Below are 21258 nucleotides of genomic sequence, written 5' to 3' on the forward strand. Positions count from 1 at the left end.
TGACCACCCCATCCGGACGACAAGCATGGGTTGCTGAAGACTTATTGTACCCCTGATCTTCATGGGTCTCAATGTACATTGAACAGCAATATGTCTCATATGTGCTGTTTACCTAATACATTACTATCGTGACTTTAGCGCTGTTAATGTTGCCATGCTAGGGTACATCTGTGTACCTGGAGCACATTTCTGTAGTACCTGTGCCAAAAGCTAAAGATCAACTCCAAGTACTACCTATACTACTCAAAGGCTAACAGACAGATTGACCATAGTAGTATGAAATAACTCAATTAAACTCAGCATTCCTCAGGAAGAACTGGGCAATATTTCTCCCATCACATACCAACACAACAGAAAACAAGAAACTACCAAAACCATAACAATAGACATGATTTTATTCATATAGTGGTTGGTTGGTTGATTTGTTGTTTAACGCCGCACTCAGCAAGATTCCAGCTATATGACGGCGGTCTGAAAATAATTTAGTCTGGACCAGACAATCCAGTGATTGATGTCATGAGCATCGATCCACGCAAATGGGATCGATGACATGCATCAACCAAGTCAGTGAGTCTGACCACCTGATCCCGTTAGTCGCCTCTTACGACAAGCACAGTCACCTTTTACAGCAAGCATGGGTTGCTGAAGACCTATTCTACCCCGGAATATTCATATAGTGAGTGAATGTTGTTAAATGCCGAGGTCAGCAATATTCCAGGTTCGTCATGGTGGCCTGTAAATAATCAATTCAGATAAACCAGTGACTGATCAGTGCATCTTCAGTTCGCAATCAAGTCACAGATCTTGACCGCAAGATCCAATTTATTTGCCTCTTACAACAAGCATAAGTAACAGTGGTCCAATTCTCTCCAGAATCCCGGTATTCCGAAGGTGAGGGAATGTGAGTAGAACACTGTTGGCTCAATATCAAACACTTGTGTCTGACGATGAAAAGTCCAGAAGTGTCCTATCTTTTCGTAGCCATTTTGAAAACTGCTGAAGTCTGAGACATGCCCATGCATCGTTGTAGTCCTTGGCCATGGACTTGCACTGGTTGTAGGTGAGCCCGGCCCAGGACATGTCTCTGTAAAACAGTGCATCAGTTTCTTTGTTAGTTAGTTTGTTTGTTTGTTTAACATCGCACTCAGCAATATTCCAGCTATATGACGGTGGTCTGTAAATAATCGAGTTTGGACCAGACAATCCAGTGATTGACATCAAGAGCTTCGTTAGACGCAATTAGGATACAATGACATGCATCCACCAAGTCAGCGAGCCTGACCACCTAATCCCGTTAGTAGTCTCTTATGATAAGCACAGTCTTCAGCAAGCATGGGTTGCTGAAGACCTATTCTACCTCAGATCTTCACGGGTCCAGTGCATCTGTGCGAAAATGGGTTATACACTGTATCACCAAGAATACCTGTACTGCTAATCAGGTTTGTTTGTTGCATTCCACAGACAGCAATATTCCAGCTATGTCTCTATGGTTTGTTAATAATTAGATCTGGTTAGACAAACCAATGGTTACTGTGAGTGAGTGAGTATTGTTCACACTCCGGCGCAGTGGTGACTCAGCATAACACCACCGCCACAGGCTAATTTGCATATCACGTGACCAGACTTTTCTCTTGTTTGTAAACAAACACGCTTTTTCAGAAATCAGTATAGAACGGACTAATGCAAGTATTTGGGGGCGCTTTACATATTGTTTTGCATAATTATATAGATATGCTACTACAACTGCGACAGTGAGTTGCATGACAATATATATTTATACAAAGTGACCATATCGCTAGCTCTCTGTTGGGCTTTGATGACAGCACGTGGAGCCGTACAACCAATGTAAACAAAGGATAACTACGCAAAACAAGTAGATGTTCACGTATTAGGATACTTTCTTAATGAACCGTAACCATCCTTTGACATATGTTTATGAAATGTGTAGTCTTGTCAAACATGAAACGGATGAAAAGCATATGCAATATCTTGAATGGACTGTGAAAGATGTGACGTGATGTGATGTGCTTCCATTTTGCTACAAACTTCAGAAAAAGTAAACATGGTACTGCATATCGCTGTGTAATTTAAAACAGTGAATCATTATGTCTAGTGATGTTTTATTTCAAATTTCAAATTTGTATTGACCAAGTTTGTTATCATCCGGGGCGGTCGGGTAGCCTGGTGGTTAAAGTGTTTGCTCGTCACGCTGAAGACCCTAGTTCGATTCCCGACATGGGAACAATGTGTGAAGCCCATTTCTGGTGTCCCCCGCCGTGATATTGCTGGAATATTGCTTAAAGCGGCGTAAAACCATACTCACTCACTAACTCACTTGTTATCATCTGTTTCGCTGGAATGCTACGATGTAAATCTTTTTCTGGGTATAGGCCAACTTGATGTTTTTTCTCCAAACACATGTTTATTGCAAATGTAGTGATATGTATGTGCTGGTGATGTGCTACATTCCGGATTGCTTTACTGACTGTGTATATAAATTAGCATCTATTTTGAAGGCTCATACAGTGGGGTTGCCTTATAGATGGCGATATATGGTAAAAAAATTTTTGTGTAGAGCAGGATTAGCTACAAACTCAGAGGACTAGAGAACTAGTAAAATCCTAGATATTTTTTATATTTGTATACTTATCCTGCATTAATCCTTAATGCATAATACTGCTTGTTCTTCACAGAGAAAGGAGGTGTGTGAAGATCTTTGCTTGAAGGGGTTCCCAAAAGAAGTGACATCACGGATCCTCACATAACTCTGGAGTCTGGAACATCGGAAGGCATTGTCAGAAGGCATCGTGGACTTTTATCTCAGAACTCTGTTCCCTCAGCCAATCCTCGGCTGTATGGTCGGCATCAATGACCATTTCATGGATGGGAACCAAGAGTCAGGTATGCAGTGTGTCCAAGTACAACAGACGATAACCTTACTCAAGTTGAAGTTGTAGACAGGTGTACCAATCCGTATGCAGGTGGGGCATGAACCTTCTACTCCAGGGCATTTAAGCCAGGAGAAGTTGAGAGGCCGGCTCGGGACTGGAGGCGAGGTCAATGGCATCTTGTAGTGGGGACCTGTTGGGCCACTACTAACAGACCAAACTGTGCGTGCCTAGCACATCCTTCAATGCAATGTCTCGCAGGTGCTGACTGGCGACGATTGTGTTTGTTTGCCAGAAACACCCCTCCATGATGGCATGTAGAGAGCAGTTGCTGTTTAGCACCATGGTGGAGGCGACCACCCGGGTTTCATGCGGGTTATTGGAGCTTGGGGGATTCAATCCCGTGGCCTCGTAGGCCTGGAGAATGATGGCTTGTAGCCAGAGGACGATCATGATGTGGTTGACTTTCACTCTCGAGGTCGCAGATACCGGTATAAAGAGGTTGCGTCGTTGTCCCCGGCGTTCCTTGGACGACGGATGTAACAACAGAGCGCTCTTACTGTGCATCTTCCGCACCCACAATCGAGGATAGGGAAGGGATTAGGAACGATCTATCGGGCTGTCCTTGGAGCTGGTTTTTGGCCATGAAGTCCCAGCACAGTCTGTAGCGAGCGCTAGGAGGGAGACCCTTATTTTTGGCAGATGGTAGAATGCCCCCGCATCGAGTGGCTCCAAGGGCGCATCTCTCAGCAAGGTCAGAATGATGTTCAAGTCCCAAGCTGGTGGATGAAATTTCGCCTTCTGGTCTTCTGACCTGAGTGAGCGGAGCAGAGCCTCTAGTTCCGGGATTTTCGTCACGAGGTAGGTCGTAATGGTACTACCCCTGAGCCTACGCTAGTTGCGAAGATAGAGCATGAAAACGACCAGGAATTGAGGCGATGCAGTAGTGGGGTCTTGTTGTGTGCCCCTGCAAAAGCTCTCGAGGGATAGCCACTTGTCACAATAGAGGCACCTGGTGGTTGGGCGATGTGCCATTGTGATGGCCCTAGCCGCTCTGGCCGAGTAAGCTTTGGCGTTCAGCGCTCTCTGTAAATGGACCAGACGTGAAAACATAGCTTGTCTGGTCCTGGGTGTGGCTGCCAGGTTTGGCGAATCTGGGAGTAGCAGCGGGTTGGTATCGGCTAGTTCTCTGAGGTTGACAAACCAAGCCCTCGCCGGCCACCAGGGCGCGCCCAAAATCAGATCAAGGTTCTGTGTCTATCTGATCTTCTGCACGATCCTGGGAAGGAGTATAGGTGGTGGAAATGCGGACGCTGAAGGTGTCGACTGCCCAAGCCAGGGAATCCGGTACCGGCGATATGAAGGTTGGTATCTGGTAGTTCTGGCTGGTGACGAACAGGTCTATGTGTGGGAGACGGAGGTCTCGACAAACAAGAGTGAAAGCGTCTAGGTGGAGCCTCCACTCTGTGGGGGCGACCTTGCCTGGCCTGGAACATCTGTTAAAGGAGCAAGGTCGAGTGAGTCGTAAGGCCAGGATAAGTGCCTCCAGTTTGAGATTGTTGATATGCCATAGGCGCTGATTGGTGGACCACCGCACCAAGGCGACCTGTCCCTCTAGGTATGCGCCCCATCCCTGCAGGGAGGCGTCTTATTCGATTTGATTCCACTCAGATGGTGGTCTTACTATCGACCTCTAGGCCAGGAGAGACTGCCTCGAGTCAATCGGCTAACCAGTCTGCAACCTGGTCTAGTCCCAGGTGGGACTCGCCGTCAGTGGGGGTGTCATCGTAACAAGGGCAAGCGTCTGTATAGGCGCTGTTTGATGGATAGGCGCTATCTGTATAGGCACTAGGAGAGGCATTTGCAGAGGCGCTGTAGGTGGCACTTGTAGAGGCGTCTGTATAGGCGCTGGGGCATCTGTTGCATGGCCTGCAAGTACTGAATATACTGGAGGAGAGAGGCGTCCAAGTTTTATGCTACAGATAAAAAAACAGGTCTTCACTCAAGTGACAAGAGTAATGTGAGGATCTGTGACGTCACTTCCTTTGGTCACATGGGAGCTGTATGACAGGGTTGGCCTCTCAGCAGGTTGGAACAACTTCTTCAAGCAAAGATCTTCACAGAGCTCTTTTCTCTCTCAAGAACAAGCAGTAATATGCATTAAGGAGTAATGCAGGATAAGTAAAAAATATAAGGTTTACACCTCTGAGCTAGTCTTTAAAAGAAGAATCTTTAAGGTAGCTAAATCAGCTCAATGTTTCTACCACCTGGCAGCCATTGTGATCCCACGACATGTGGGCATGAGTGAGTGAGTGAGTGAGTGAGTTGGGTTTAACGCCGCTTTTAACATTATTCCAGTTATATCTCGGCGTGTCAGCTTAATGTGGGAGGAAAGCCCGAAGTGATGCAGGTCTCAGACGTTTACCACTTCGGTGAAACCCATGAGCACGGGTATGGTGCTGACAAACCTAGAAACATAATCGGGGCGAACCGTGCGGGCATGAAGTTCTGGAAACCACACACAGACATTGAGGCAACATTGGTGTTTGGTCACCTGGTCACTTGGTCACTACATGACTACTGGGTTATTTCACTATGTTGGTACAAATTGATTCATAAACAATGAAACACAGGCAAAATGGCTAATGGGTTCAACATTGGCATATCAATTAATGGAGTATTGCTGGGTAGGTCAGTCTTGTTACTGTTGTAGGAAAACCAATGTACTGACAATAAAAAAAATCATGTTTCTCATTTGAAATAAACAGGGCAAAGAACCTGCTTCTTTCACACCTGGCCATACAGGTTGACAATAGGAACGGATATGAGATATGCAATTTCACTTACTTGAAACACGACATTGACGAGGTTGTATGAGATGCTGCCATCAGAGACTGGAACCTCAGGAACAATTCCTTGCTGCAGACGAGACACCTGCACAGGCAGAACAGAGTCAGTCAGTGTGGGGAATAAGCCATGTTTAACACCACCTTGAACAGGATTTCCGTTATATCACATGTCAGCTTGATGTGGGAGGACCTGTGACTTGGTTGATGCATGTCATAGTATCCTAATTGCGTAGATCAATGATCATGATATCATTCACTGGATTGTCTGGTCCAGATTCGATTATTTACAGACCACTTTGGTGCTGACAAACCTAGAAACACTAGAGACGATTTCAAAAGTTTGATGCTGGAAAAAAATCTTATACTTAAAAATATACTTATCCTATCTCACACTATGCATTTCTCCTTATTCTTGATCCTAATGAGGAAACATCCTAGAACAAAGTTTCCAGCTTAAAAAAACACCAATCACCCAAATACATCCCATACATCACCAAATCACCACTGTGATGATGGGTCACACACCACTGCGATCTGATCACCTGACATATCCAGCACCCTCATTCTCAATCTAGAGCGTACAGGCTGGTGTAACTGTGATGTGGGGATGGTTGGGTGGGCATTTAGCGTGTGAGATAGGCTAAGTATATAAATATACAATATATTAGAAAATTTAGAAATTGTTTAATCTTATCCTCACACTATGCATTTATCCCATGGTTGGATGATGGGGCGCAGATACCAATGCCTGTTAGGACCTCAACCGTGAGATGTACATGAGGAAGCTGGAACTAATCACGAGGGATTTACAAGGATTAGTGAAAACTCATGTAAGGGTTACTTCAAAAACCCTCTTTGTGCTACCAAGAGATATACATCATGACATCGGGGAATCATGTGTTCCATGGTTTCACATAGGACGCCATTCCAAGAACGACCGCGTAACCATGAGCCAAGCGACACCTTCAACCCGCTCACGACTTCAACCTCACCCCATATAGGAGGTGTTTTGTTACAAACACCCTGTCCCTAGCCAGTAGGTTCTACAAGACAGACCTCACACATACGCCACCAAGGACGTAAGGCGGACCAGCTTGGCATCTCTTTTTTCGCTGGTCAATTTGTCAAACTCATGTAGAGATTGAATAAGGTAAGAATGAGAGGAGGAAACGATTGACAATACCACATTTCACATAGGTCTTCAATCAACTACTGAGACATCACATGCGCAAGACAGAGGTGAGCAGGTAGAAGATTGGGACACGATTTAAAAAAATGGCAACGGGAGGTCTGACATGTCTTCAAGTAGATGTTTAAAGCTCGGACTGGGCAAAGTGAGAGGTCTTCCATGTCATCAGGTCCCAACATCGATGAGAGGGCTGGAAGGGTAAATAGTTGATCCGGTTGTCCTGGGATCTGATTCTTAGCAATGAAGTCCCCACGCAACCCCAGGAAGACTTTACCATGTTGATGACGTTCAAAACGGACTCTGCCACTGTCTCAGGCATGAATCTCATTAATACGAGCCGCAGTAGCCAGATCCCAATCCCGCTCGGGTAGGGGGGAGGGGCACCCCTCTGCTGGCTGTTTGGACTTTTCCAACGTTGGCTCCCCATCTTCAAAATAAGGGGGAAGGCTCAGATGACAGTACAGTCCGGTGGTCAGTTGAAGGCGGGACGACTGTAGGAGACAGTGAGCCGCCCTGTGCAAGGGGCGTGGTTCATTCACGAGCGGGAATGTCGGCATTAAAAAACAAGTCGGAAGCAAATGTTCCTCCACGGAAAGCGATGTAACTGTTGCCGATTTAGTAGATTTATTTCCCTTCTACTTGCAAGAAGATGAAGGCAGTCACATGAGAGAATACAAGTCACTTGGGTTTCTTCACAGAGGAAGAACTGTGCTCTGTATCCTTAGATGTCTTTACCCTACGATCAGCTGACCGTTTGGAACACTTGCGAAGGTAAGTTTTGAAGCCCGATTCAGGCAAGTTAGCACACTGTGTACATCATGTTGCAATCTCACATACCCCACGATTATCCGTCAACTGAGGTGGGGATCGAGAGGGGAAAACTATGGCAGTCCGAGCAGAGGGGACGTGATGACTCCATATCATTTTATTATTAGATTTAACTTTAAAACACAACAACCCAAAACAACTATTCTCTGTTCATGTGATGTCCTGACATTCAGAAGATAGAATTGAGAATGAGGGTGCTGGATATGTTAGGTGATCAGATCGCAGGTGTTGTGCCGCACGGCATTGCAGTGGTGTGTTACCCATGATCCCACTGGTGATTCGGTGACATATGAGATGTGTTGGGGTGATTGGTGTTTTTTTAAGCTGGAAACTTTGTTCTAGGACGTTTCCACATCAGGATAAAAAAATAAGAAGAAATGCATAGTGTGAGTTTGGATAAGTTTAAAAATTTTATTACTTAAGTTCAAGGGTGGGGGTTGATGCCCTGCAAGTTTTCGATCTGACAAAATCAACTTACCTGAGTTCTCAATGTTTTATATAGTAACTAAACTAAACTGATCCCATTTTCATTTGTAGGCTGTTAGGAGTTGTCATAAATACATCCAGTCTTCCACAAGGTAGGGTTTTATCGTCTAGGGCAATTTTGGTAAGTCATCTAATGCACATGCGTAATATACAGTGGCAGATTTGATCGATAAAAACTCTACAGATGATTTTCATCACCTAGATAGCTTCAGTCGATGAAAAAACAGAGGAAAACACAAGAATGTCTGACAAAAGAGGTCATGAAACTCCGGAATTCAACATTTTCTGAAGAAAGTTATTTAAGGGGTATGCCTCGAAGCTTAAAGAATTAAGTTTTATCCAACATCAAACTGTTCTCTTATCAGGGCAAATCTTGGATTTGAACCCATGATCATAGGTTCCTGGCATACCTAAGGGACACAACTGTGCACAGCAAACAGTGGTGCCTTAGACCCCCGGGCCACCCATGTCCACATTACACAGCATGTCAGCATTACGTGGCAGGAAAGCATTCAGTGACGCAGGTCCTACATGTAGATCTTGCACACCATCACTCACACATTCTACATCCCTCTAACCTGGCTTGAGGCTTGTGTAAGTTCTTGGAAGTGACGCCCTGTCTCTTGCCGTTCACACTGGCATCTACATGTCGGACACCTCCATATTGATAGCATATAATGGCTGCCAAGAAAACAAGACAGTTTATGACTTCAATAATCATAATAACAGATTTGTTTATGCTAAAAAATATATGACTTTTGAAAATATAGTGCGGGCGGGTGGTGGTTTTTTTGGTTGTTGCTTGTTCAAACTAGTATGTAATCAAATAAACAGTTGTGTACCATCAACCTTGGAAAGGGCCTCCCTACATAAACAAGCATACAAATGCCTATAGCTGCCAGGACCATAACACGAGATGCACAGTAAATCAGTGGGCATATAAAGGGAAGTAACTGCATGCTATATTGGATCGCATTGTGTTTAAGTACTAGGATTTTTACATTTTTTTTTAAAATGAAAAAAAAACAAAAAAAACATGCCACAGACTTTATGATGATGCGGACGGTGCCTAAGAACCAAAACTATTAATTTTTTTTAGCCTTAGATTAGTTCTTTATTTTTTGTGAACAATTCTGGCTGGTTGGTGGGAGAGGAAGTTATCAAAGAGGAGCGTTCATCTGATGTTTAAATTAAACAGGTCGACTGTAACCCAAGACACCAACCTGCAGATGAAGGCACCAGCTTATGTTGTGGAGCCCTGGCCTGCTGATCCTGCCTGCCGTCTGGGAAGCTGAGGGTGGACTGCAACAGGAGGGGGGCGTGTACACGGTACCCCTTGGGGAGCTCTGTCACCCCCTCCACACGCTCAATCAGAGCTCTACTCATGGCAGCATGGCTGTAGGGACCACTGGCAGAAAAAGTAACACTCTGGACATGAAATGATTTGGGGGGATTACATGAATATTGTTTGGTTCCGTGTCGATCAGCTTTATTTATTGATGGAACCAATTACATGGAAATAACTTTACTTTTTTTTATGAGAACTTAATTCATTGACTAATTCATTTTCAAAATACTGCATAACCAACATACCTCCCTAAAACAACAGTGCTCAGATAAATTGGCTCCACCAGAAAGAGGCTGAGTAGAGCCCCCTGCACACCGAGGATGTTCCAGCGTGCCATCTTGTCACTACATGACATGGAGATTGTCCTCTCACCCCGGCCTGGCTTGATCCTTAGCAGTCCCACAATGTGGTAGTCTGATCCTGACCCTAGCTGGTCTTGAGCAGCCCCGGGCACACACTTGGCACCGGTACGGAATATGTCGCCCCCGGGCACACACTTGGCACCGTTTCCACATGTGTCATCCCCATAACTGACACGAGGCTGTTTTTCCTCTGCGATCGTCTTGCCTTCAGTGTAAGCATTATGGAATGTTTTTTCACTGAGATCACCCTTGTCCTTGTGGAATGTCTTCCCACTGAGATCAGCTGCTTCCATTTGGAAAACCTTCCCATTGAGATCTCCTGCCTCCTTTTGAGACACCTGTCCATCAGGATGACCTGCCTCCTTCTGGAATATGTTTCTATCGAGGTCACCTGCCTCCTTTCCAGTGAGAACAGCTGTCTCTATCACTTTTTGTCTCCCAACTTTGTTTGTACTTGTGTTACTTTTTAACTTCTCGACAACATGACCAACATCATTTTCAGCAGTGTCAGAACAGTCTTGACTGTGACAACACCCTTCCTCTAATCTTCTCCCCATTCCTCCATGTCCAGGACGACTGCCAGGTAGGTCCTGCCCTGAACTTGAACCAGGCTCTTTTGCAGCCTCTCCCTCCACACAGGGTACATCTGTAACAGTGACGTCTGGTTTAGCCATCTTGTGTGCTGCATCCTGGGAGGCTTCTGTAGGTGGGTACTTCCTCTTCCTGTGTCCTCCAGACTTAGGTTCAGGAGAACCCTCAGCAGCTACTGACCCCATCACCTCCACAGCATCTTCATCTGGTCTGGGGAAAATGGAAGCATCGCCACCTAAAATGGAAAGTGACATACATACATGCATCGATATATGACCTGAGGCGGATCAAGGATTTTGAAAAAGCGGGTTTCACAAAATTCCCAAGTCACAAAGTGACATGGTGGATTCAGTGACTTGAGGACATAGTCACAAAGTGACTTGGTGACTTGAGGACATAGTCACAAAGTGACTTGGTGACTTGAGGACATAGTCACAAAGTGACTTGGTGACTTGAGGACATAGTCACAAAGTGACTTGGTGGACTTGGTGACTTGAGGACATGGTCACAAGGTGACTTGAGGACATAGTCACAAAGTGAATTGGTGGCTTGAGGACATAGTCACAAAGTGACTAGGTGACTTGAGGACTTAGACACAAAGTGACAAGGTGTCTTGAGAACATAGTCACAAAGTGACTTGGTGACTTGAGGACATAGTCACAAAAGTGACTTGGTGACTTTAGGACATGGTCACAAAGTGACTTGGTGACTTGACGACAAAGTCTCAAACTGACTTGGTGGACTTGGTGACTTGAGGACATAGTCACAAAGGAACTTGGTGACTTGAGGACATAGTCACAAAGTGATTAGGTGACCTGACGACAAAGTCTCAAAGTGACTTGGTGGACTTGGTGACTTGAGGACATAGTCACAAAGTGACTTGGTGACTTGACGACAATGTGGGTGGGGTGGGTGGAAATAATATTGGAATAAAAGAGTCCTGAAATGTTGGTTGTTGTGGATCCCCCCCCCCCCCCCCTTCTTTCAGAGATAAAAACTGTATGTTAAAGTAGTGACAGAAAAAATCAACAATTTATTTCCAGAGAAAGAACTGAAAATCATCAAAAGTCCCTGCCCACAGTAGCCCTGCAGTAACACTTACATGGAGTTTGGCTGGTGAAGAAATGGAAGTGGACACCCTGCTTCACCGTGCATCTATGGCGGCCATCTTGCTGCTGGGGAGGCAAGAACACCTCGCCCCGGCTCCCCCCGTACACTGCCATCAGGTCCTCATACAGGTAGCTGCATCACACACAGGGGTAGACAGGGGTAGACAGGTGTGACAATACAGGTGTGCCAACAAGAGGAATACTTCAGATCTATATTCAAACTCAGTCAATGGCCAGGGAAATGAAATGTGTTCCCTAAGCCTTTTGGCGACTCGGGTTATGAAATGCATGTCACTTGGCAAAAATACATAATTCATACAGGACCAACACAAGCATATTCATCAATCATCAATGATCGAGAAAAGATTATTTTTAATGAAAACCTACCAAATCACACATACATTCAATGTCTAGAATAACATACCGATAAAATCACCAATATCCCTGTTCATAAACATGATAAACGGATTAACTATGTGTCTTTTAAGTTAAAATGTCATTGTTAATAACACATGATTCCCCCCATGTTGCGGAAGCCGAAGATTTCATTCATGAGCCTTTGGTGTGGAATTTGTGAGTGGAGACATGTTTTTCTATAAATTGTTCTCAAAGGTAGATGATTAGGACCCGTGAAGATTCCGGGGTAGAATAGGTCTTCAGCAACCCATGCTTGCCGTAAAAGGTGACTATGCTTGTCGTAAAAGGCGACTAACGGGATCGGGTGGTCAGGCTCACTGACTTGGTTGATGCACGGTCATCGATCCAAATTGCGTGGATCGATGCTCATGATGTCAATCACTGGATTGTCTGGTCCAGACTCGATTATTTACAGACCGCCGTCATATAGCTGGAATATTGCTGAGTGCGGCGTTAAACAACAAACCAACCAAGGAAATAACATATACTGTCATTGCCAAGTGGTGTTTCAGGTACTTGGAGTATAATTGTATTTAATGTCAGTCAAACCATGGCTATTGACACATCATCTATTGTTGCATTCAGCGACACCATTCAATTAATGCCTGTTACACTCATTTAGATGAAATGGGGTTTAACGTCGGATCCAAGATTATTGCACTTACCGGTATATGGTTTAAACATATTTTTATTTCAAAAGAAATCTGGATTGGTAAACAAGCAAAACTTGCTTATGTAAATACCTCCACAGATAATAACTTAATAACAGCTGGTTATATATTGCCCTTATATAGCGACGTGCATGTACATGTCTGTTTGGCTGCTTGTACTAGTCCGGACTAAAGCCGATTTTATAGTACTAGCCCACTGAGATATCATACTGTAGTTTAACATGAATGCCCGACTCAGACATAGTATACTGACTCCGAACTGACCAGTCCTTGTTTTAGCCCCTAATGCCGAGCGCCAGACAGGGTAACAACAAGTAACATCTTTTAACATCTTTTGGTATGATGTGGCCAGGGGATCGTACACAGGACCTTCCGCTCTCCGGGGGGATGCTCTACCGCTAGACCACGGAGGCGGTCTACACTGATTTAGATGGTTCAGCTGTGACACACATAATCCCAGTGTCAACAATGATCAGTTCTACATGGAATTAGTTCCATCCACAACAAATATTTACAAATATTTACAAATATTTACAGTATCATGGAAATATTTTCCTTGATTGAAAGACATGTTCTGTGGGAATAATTCCCCAAAAGAAATATAGTTCAAAGGAACAATTTCACTACAGGAGCAGATACTCTGTGACAACACTACATACCACAGAAAGGATCTCCTTGCGATGATTTCAGCATGGCTGTCATTTATGACATCACCTGAATAGGAAACAACGAAGGTTTCAGCAGGCTGGGGACTAAATACCCCCTTCACATTAGTAAGGATAAATTGTTGTGGTCTTCATTACGTGTCAAATTAAGAAGGCGTGGCGAAAAGTCAAACTTGGGACATACCAAATTTCTTGCCATATTTTACAGTTGAGCCTATCTTTAATTTAAAAAGTGAGTGAGTTGGGTTTTACGCTGCTTTTAGCAATATCACGGCGGGGAACACCAGAAATGGGCTTCACGCATTGTACCCATGTCGGGAATTGAACCCGGGTCTTCGGCGTAACGAGCAAGCGCTTTAACCACTAGGCTACCCAACTGCCCCTAATTCTAAAAAGAGTTTCAAAACATTTAAAGCTAAATCTTTTAATGAAAATCTGAAATTTGTTTTGTTTAAATTTTAAACTAGCTTTACAGATTTAGCAAGGTGTGGCGTCATCCAGTAGATGACATCTGTACGTTGTCAGTTTACTGTCAGGGTTAACCTGTTTGGTCATGTGGACAAGGTGTCTGACTTCGGATCAGATGGTCCATGGTTTGAATCCCATTACAGAAACGGGACATTTCCTGGCCACTACATGTACAACAGATCTTTCCAACAATATCATCTTGACTTCCTATGGTACAAATGATCCAGTCACAATTTGAAAGTAAATACTGGCAAAAGTTGTTGAGTTAGCAAAAAAGAAAATGATCTGTTAATCTTAATGAGGATATATTCCTCACTAATACCGTAAATCTGGAAAGTTTTGCGAGCAGGGAAGTACTGTGAAAACTGCAAGCGACACACACTCACAATCCATGTAGTTTCATGACGCAGTTGTCTTTGCAGACCAACAACAAACAAAAGACAAAAAGGGGCACATTTCTTGAATCCACTCCCACATGTTGTCAAACCAGCCAGTACATGAATAAAGAAAGAATCCCTCACATCCTGTGTTTCTCTAATTACACATGGTCACCTAGTGTCGATAGTCTAATAAGTCTACGTTCACTAACCCGCCAACTCTCGTCAAGTTGTTGACATAACACTGAGTAGTCCAGACATACCCAGCCAGTCTGTTCTGTTAGACAAACACCCTACTCAAACATTCCTTGTCAGCTACAACACATGCATCTATAGTGTACAAAGTACTGACTGACACTGAGTTGGCCTTATATCATGTCATTTCCTACTTACAGGTATGAAAATATATCACCTGCCTTAAGTAGCTTTGATATTTGGTAATTTTAACAGGTCTTTGAAAGGCATTTAGAAATTATTCACAAAAGGAAGAGAATGGATGTCAACACAACGTTTCGGAGTATGTACTTACTCCTCAATCAAGTGAATGCACCATTCACCTGATGAAAGAGTAAGCATATACTCTGAAACTTGTGATCCTCATTAAAAAGAAGTTGACATCCATAAATTCTCTGACCCGTGAAGATCCAGGATAGATAGGCCTTCAGCAACCCATGCTTGCCATAAAAGGAGACTATACTTGTCGTAGGAGGCGACTAACGGTATCAGGTGGTCAGGCTCGCTGACTTGGTTGATGCATGTCATCGATCCCAATTGCAAGGATCAATGCTCATGATATTAATCACTGGATTGTCTGCTACATAATAGCTGGAATATTGCTGAGTGTAGCGTTAAACGACAAACCAACACACCAACCAACCAACTAAAAATTCTCTTCCTTAATCTTCAGAGTGTCGCAAAAGTTTCCAGATGCAGTTACGGCAATTGTCAGCCCCTCGCAGTAATTTCATGGCGCAAAACTTTCCAGAATTACAGTACATGACAAACTTCTGAGACGGCTAACTTGGAAAGGTGAACATTTATGTTTGACAAATGTCAACTGAATAACAACAGCTTCATTTTCAGTCTCTCAGTCAGACACAAAGTACAGTTTAATACAAAGACCAGCTGAAATAGCAAACTAAATGTATAAATAAACTGTGTGTATCTGTATTGTTGAAGGCTGTGAATCAATGTAGAAGCCACTTGTAGCAGCACCGAAAATAGTACCTGCTCAAAATAACAGGTAAATAATAAAGAAGCATTTATTTTTTTTTAAACTTTGCGAAAGTAAGGTAAACAAAATATGTTACAATGAACCAACCAATCAGTGATATCGAATACAAAGATGATAAGGCAACAATAAATCAAGCCTTATATTAAGGCCAACACTGCAATGGTTCTTACTGAAAAATAGTTTTTTTGCCAACTTTATAATGAAAACCAACATTGAAAAGAAGATCTAGTCAGCGTGATATAATTAAATTTTCGTTGTGTTCATTGTAATTCCTACATTCTGATTAGCTGAACTGGTCACATATTATTGCATTCATTTCTCACTGAATGTAAAAAATTAAGCCATGCCCACCGAGGAACACTACTTTTATTACTGCGGAATGTCGGGGAATCCTAATATTACAGTCAAAGGAATTCCCTTTCTGCTCACATGTATCGTCATGCACAGGACGCTTAGCGAAATTCATGCATATTCATTGTCCAAACGACCCTTTGAAACCGAAGGCCGAGAAAGAATGAAACAACAGACGTGCAGGCTCGCTTGCCTGTATTTTCCCGCCCGCCTTGGTTCCACAACTTTCCTGTCTTCGGGTTTCATTTCTAACCAGCATTTTTCCAACTGTGTTAACCAGTTTACAGGGAACTAAATTTTGAATATGGCGGTAACTGACAGTGTCATTTAAAGCAGCCGCCTTCTCCCGGACATATTTGTTTCGGTTCGTTAGTCTGACTATTGCAGTTCTTCATGCCTCTTGCCTTAAATGACAGGTCCCATGAACATTGTTTTGATCCTACTCTCCATTGATTGGCTACTGACTGTGTAGGCATGTCCAGTTATGTGCATAAATTAAACAATCACCTAATTCATGTCACGCCACAGTATGTATTTCTACACCTGGAATGTTTATCAATCTCGTCATTTTCGTCTGTCTGACATATACAACTGTTTGGGGTTAAACTATTGTAGACAAAACATGTTTTATGTTGATGAATTAAATTATAAGCATTGACTGTGTACTCTTTTTGGTTCATTGAGGTATGAATCGAAAAACTGATGTGCAAACCTTTGTAAGAATCCGCTATGCAGATTCATACAGTTTGCACATCGGTTATACCTCAATGAACCGAAAAAAATACACAGTCAATTCTTAAAAAAATAAAACCTCAACCTTGGTTCATAACCTACACATACAGACAAGTCTCGTTAATACGACACTCGGCTTTAACTGACACTAATGATGGGAACCAATTAAATCAGTGCCATTAAGACCCGTTAATCCGACAGTCTCGCACTCCGACTCGACACACCTAATTTGCAAAGAATTACCGAAATTACTCATTAATCAGTCTCGTTAATTTAACACAGTTATCAGCGTACATCTGCCTGTGAGTACACAGCCAGTGTTTTGATACGAGATGAGTCGGCTGGTAGCTGCATATAACAACGGCTGTAGAGATAATTTTACTGAACAATAAACAATTAATGAACAATTAGTGTTTGTATCGTTATCTATTGTGTAGTTGTCCGATTTTCGATCACAAACATTGATACTTAATTTCGTTTATCCGACATACCCGTTAATCCGACATAATCATATGCAACCAACCATGTCGGATTAACGAGACTTGACTGTATATTGTTTAATGATGGCCTAATTCTTACCTGCTTTACTCATCTTGGACTTCCCGATACATTTGGAACCTGTCCCCATGCCAACCACCTTCATACTGCAGCCAGTCTCTGATATAAAGAGTGAGTGAATGTTGTTTTATGCCAAAGTTTTCAAAATTCCTGATATATCACAGAGGCCTGTACATACTCAAAAGTGGGCCAGACAAAGCAGTGTTTTTCCACTAGAGGTAAGTGCATGTAAGTGCATTCAGTCACATAGTATGGCCATCACCGATGAGTTTTACCTGATGTGTGAATGAGTAATGAGTTTAATGAGATCACACCTGTATATGATGGACCACCTTTGTGGCCTAGTGGATACAGCGTCCGCCTGGACACTGAAAGGTCTGTGTTTGATGCCTGTTCGCGTCATACTAAAAGACGGTAAGAGGCGGTACTTGTTGTTACCCTGCTTGGCGCTCAGCATTAAGGGTCTAAAACAAGGACTGGTTGGCTCGAGTCAGTAAACTGTGTCAGAGCAGGGTATTCATGTTAAACTGAGGCATGGCATCTCTGACCTCAGTGGGCTTGTACTATAAAACAGGCACTAGTCCTGACCAGTAGTAGTACTAGTACTAGTAAGTACAAGTAAGTACAAGTAAGTACAAGAAGTACAAGTTAGTACAAGTAAGTACAAGTACAAGTTAGTACAAGTACAAGTTAGTACAAGTAAGTACAAGTTGGTACAAGTTAGTAGTACAAGTTAGTTCAAGTTAGTACAAGTAAGTACAAGTTAGTACAAGAAGTACAAGTTAGTACAAGTAAGTACAAGTACAACTTAGTACAAGTACAAGTTAGTACAAGTAAGTACAAGTTGGTACAAGTTAGTAGTACAAGTTAGTACAAGTACAAGTTAGTACAAGTAAGTACAAGTTAGTACAAGAAGTACAAGTAAGTACAACTTAGTACAAGTACAAGTTAGTACAAGTACAAGTTGGTACAAGTTAGTACAAGTATGTACACGTTAGTACAAGTAAGTACAAGTTAGTACAAGAAGTACAAGTTATTACAAGTTGGTACAATTTAGTACAAGTACAAGTTAGTACAAGTAAGTACAAGTACACATGCATGCACATTGCTATATAAGTGCAATAATCTTGAACATGACATTAAACCCCATTTCACCTCATCTGTATGTTGACAAACTTCGACCTTATTTCAGCCATTTTGAAGGACAATCACACATGTTGCCTTGTCTTTAGTAGCCTATGGAGATAAAAAAAGTTTTGTTTATAAGGTTTCACGGCATGTGTTGTTTGCTATAATGTCACACTGAGCAATTTCCAGCTACATGACCGTGGCCTGGATCGAAATATTCAGTCCGGACCAGACAAACCAGTGGCTGATATCATGAGCAACAATCCACACCATCAGGGTATGTTGACAAGCCATTAACCAAGTCACCAAGTCTGACCACCCGATACATTTAGTTGCCTCTAATAACAAGCATCGGTAGCTGTGGATCTTTTGTAACCTGGAATCCCCACAGAGGTCACCGTGGTGCTTTATGTACTACCTGTTTGTGTAGTCATGACAACAGCAGACAGCAATGTCCACTCTTGTCCCATGGTTGGTTTTCCAGTTTTGGGCATACTTTTATAGTAACCATAGCAACACTGGGCCACTGAGTCAGCGAAATTGTCCGGGGCACAGAACATGATCCACTTGGACATGTATTCAAGGAATCTGAAATCAAAGAATGGTAGAATTACCACTTACTTTTTAAAGTAAAATATTGAAAGTATGCTTTCCAGGGAATAGAATTCCAAAGAAAACGTGCAGACGCAGATTAAATAATTTGACCTTTCTCAATGGGCAAATGTTTAGTTTGATTGACAGGTGGCGATGCATTACTTTCGAGATGCACAACATGCACTCATAATCAGCACTGCGAACCAAACCACAACATGAAGCTTGTCCATACTGGATGCTAGGGCTGGAACCTGCCCTGCCCTGCCCTGCCCTGCCCTGCCCTGCCCTGCCCTGCCCCTGCCCCTGCCCTGCCCCTGCCCTGCCCCTGCCCCTGTCCTCCCCTGCCCCTGCCCCTGTTCCTGTCCTGTTCCTGTCCTGTCCTGTCCTGTCCTGTCCTGTCCTGTCCTGTCCTGTCCTGTCCTGTCCTGTCCTGTCCTGTCCTGTCCTGTCCTGTCCTGTCCTGTCCTGTCCTGTCCTGTCCTGTCCTGTCCTGTCCTGTGGTCTCAAGAGATAGGTACAAAATGTCTGATGGGGAATAGTTTCACCCTAGCCTTTTTTGTCTGTAATTAAACAATATGTCACGTGACTAACCACATGTCCAGGTAGTCCTGTGGGTGTCCGGGTCCTACTCAAAATCCACCCGACCCGAGTACCTGAGTTACCTGTCCCAGCCCTACTGGATACCGTTCTATATTCTGGTCATGGTCAGGGTACTGTATATATATGTACACCGAAAAGTACCTTGGGTACATATCTGTAGTACTCATGTTGACAACGGCCCCTCCAGCATCAGTAGGCTCTATTATGCAAGAGGTAACGACCAAGACCTATTTTGACCAAGAATCCCCATCTGCATCATACAATCTCAATATGCAAGCAAAGAAAGTGAATGCTCAATTAATAAAACTTAGGCTACCATTTAGCTACACTATGTCCCCCTTTAACTGCAGGGTGGTCTATTACAACACAGCACATTGTTCATCAACCACACAACAGTGCTTGAGGCTATGATTAGGTTGCACAACCCTCCTCACATCCAATGGTGCTTGATTAGGTTGCACAACCTTCCTCACGTCCAATGGTGCTTGATAAGGTTGCACAACCCTCCTCACATCAAATGGTGCTTGATTAGGTTGCACAACCATCCTCACAACGAATCAATGGTGCTTGATTAGGTTGCACAACCCTCCTCACAACCAACCAATGGTGCTTGATTGGGTTGCACAACCCTCCTCACAACCAATCAATGGTACTTTATTAGGTTGCACAACCCTCCTTACATCCAATTCTGCTTGATTAGGTTGCACAAACCAGACCACAGCCCTTGCTGCTTTGATAAGACATTTATTCAACGAACTTAGATAATAAACTTCTTGATAAACAAAGGCCTATACGGATTACATCACTGCTTATAGACATCGTGTGTGATGTGATGTAGGCTAGTCGTGTGCATGTGTGAGCTGTCTTGTTGCATGGAGATCCTAAAAAGGATTTTAAAAAAAGGGATAAAAGGCTAGGCCTGAACAGGTTCCAGTTATTCCGTCATGTCCGAGGACATATCGAGATCTTCAAATCAAAACAACTGACGATTATATTCCGCTTCCTTTACCATGTGATCTCGATCTCAACATCTGTTTTATTTTGAAACCGGTTACTGTTGTGCAAACTTAGCTGATTTCTTGAACTGGTCACAACACCATGTTCTTTTTATCCTAGTTATTACAATAATTAAATACAAATGACTACTTCAAAAGTCAAAACTACTTGTTCACAAAATACAACACGTTAAACTCACCATGCCATGTCAAGGGCAAGTAACTCTCATCTCGTTATCCCTTCGCGTGTTTGTCGGTAGAGTAGTCGTATTCAATGGCTGCTTGAGTAGTAGTTTGGACGCCACTTTGAAACAATATTTCAGTACTATATGTAAAGAGTATTATTCTGTGATGCATATTCAGCACCGTTCTATCTTTGCATGAATACTCAGTAGAATCATCGGTTAATATAATGACGACACATTTAAGCCGAGAACAGAGTGTTCATTTAAATGTAAATCTACCCAGTCATGCTAGCTGGGTTGTGGGTGTTTCAGACTGTAGAGGAGAGGAGATTTTATGTTCGCTTCGATGTGTGGTTCGCTTCGTGGTGGTATAACTAATATACGTTGTCAATCGATCTCGAGGAGTGTGTGAGGTAGATGTACCCCGAACCGACAGACGTGGGGTACATAGACTCACACAAAGGGTACATCGCACCATATATGCCCCAAGGTATCGGTTGACAACGAATATATCTCACCGACATTTATACAGACCCCGAATATATGTCCTTCGTTTCACCGAGTAAAATGTTTTGATTCGGCCATTTTGACAGCAAGCAGACAATGCAAACAACTGAGTTACTTCCCTTTACC

General features: G+C 43.2%; 1 protein-coding gene across 1 annotated transcript; it reads right to left on the reverse strand.

Moving 5' to 3' along the window:
- Nucleotides 1-643: 643 nt before the first annotated feature.
- On the reverse strand, nt 644-21216 carry LOC124140896 (tRNA-specific adenosine deaminase 1-like). Its single transcript, XM_048397611.1, has 11 exons — nt 21160-21216; nt 20641-20744; nt 18670-18839; nt 17145-17222; nt 13398-13452; nt 11644-11783; nt 9834-10776; nt 9464-9648; nt 8819-8921; nt 5736-5822; nt 644-1084 (listed from the first exon to the last, which is right to left on the reverse strand). Exons 3-11 carry the CDS (start codon nt 18824-18826, stop codon nt 928-930), a joined length of 1905 nt encoding a protein of 634 aa, XP_048253568.1. The 5' UTR covers nt 18827-18839; nt 20641-20744; nt 21160-21216; the 3' UTR covers nt 644-927.
- Nucleotides 21217-21258: the final 42 nt, after the last annotated feature.

The sequence above is a fragment of the Haliotis rufescens genome, unplaced genomic scaffold, assembly GCF_023055435.1.
Source record: "Haliotis rufescens isolate VD_foot unplaced genomic scaffold, xgHalRufe1.0.p SCAF_17, whole genome shotgun sequence".
In the NCBI taxonomy this organism is placed as follows: Eukaryota; Metazoa; Mollusca; class Gastropoda; order Lepetellida; family Haliotidae; genus Haliotis; species Haliotis rufescens.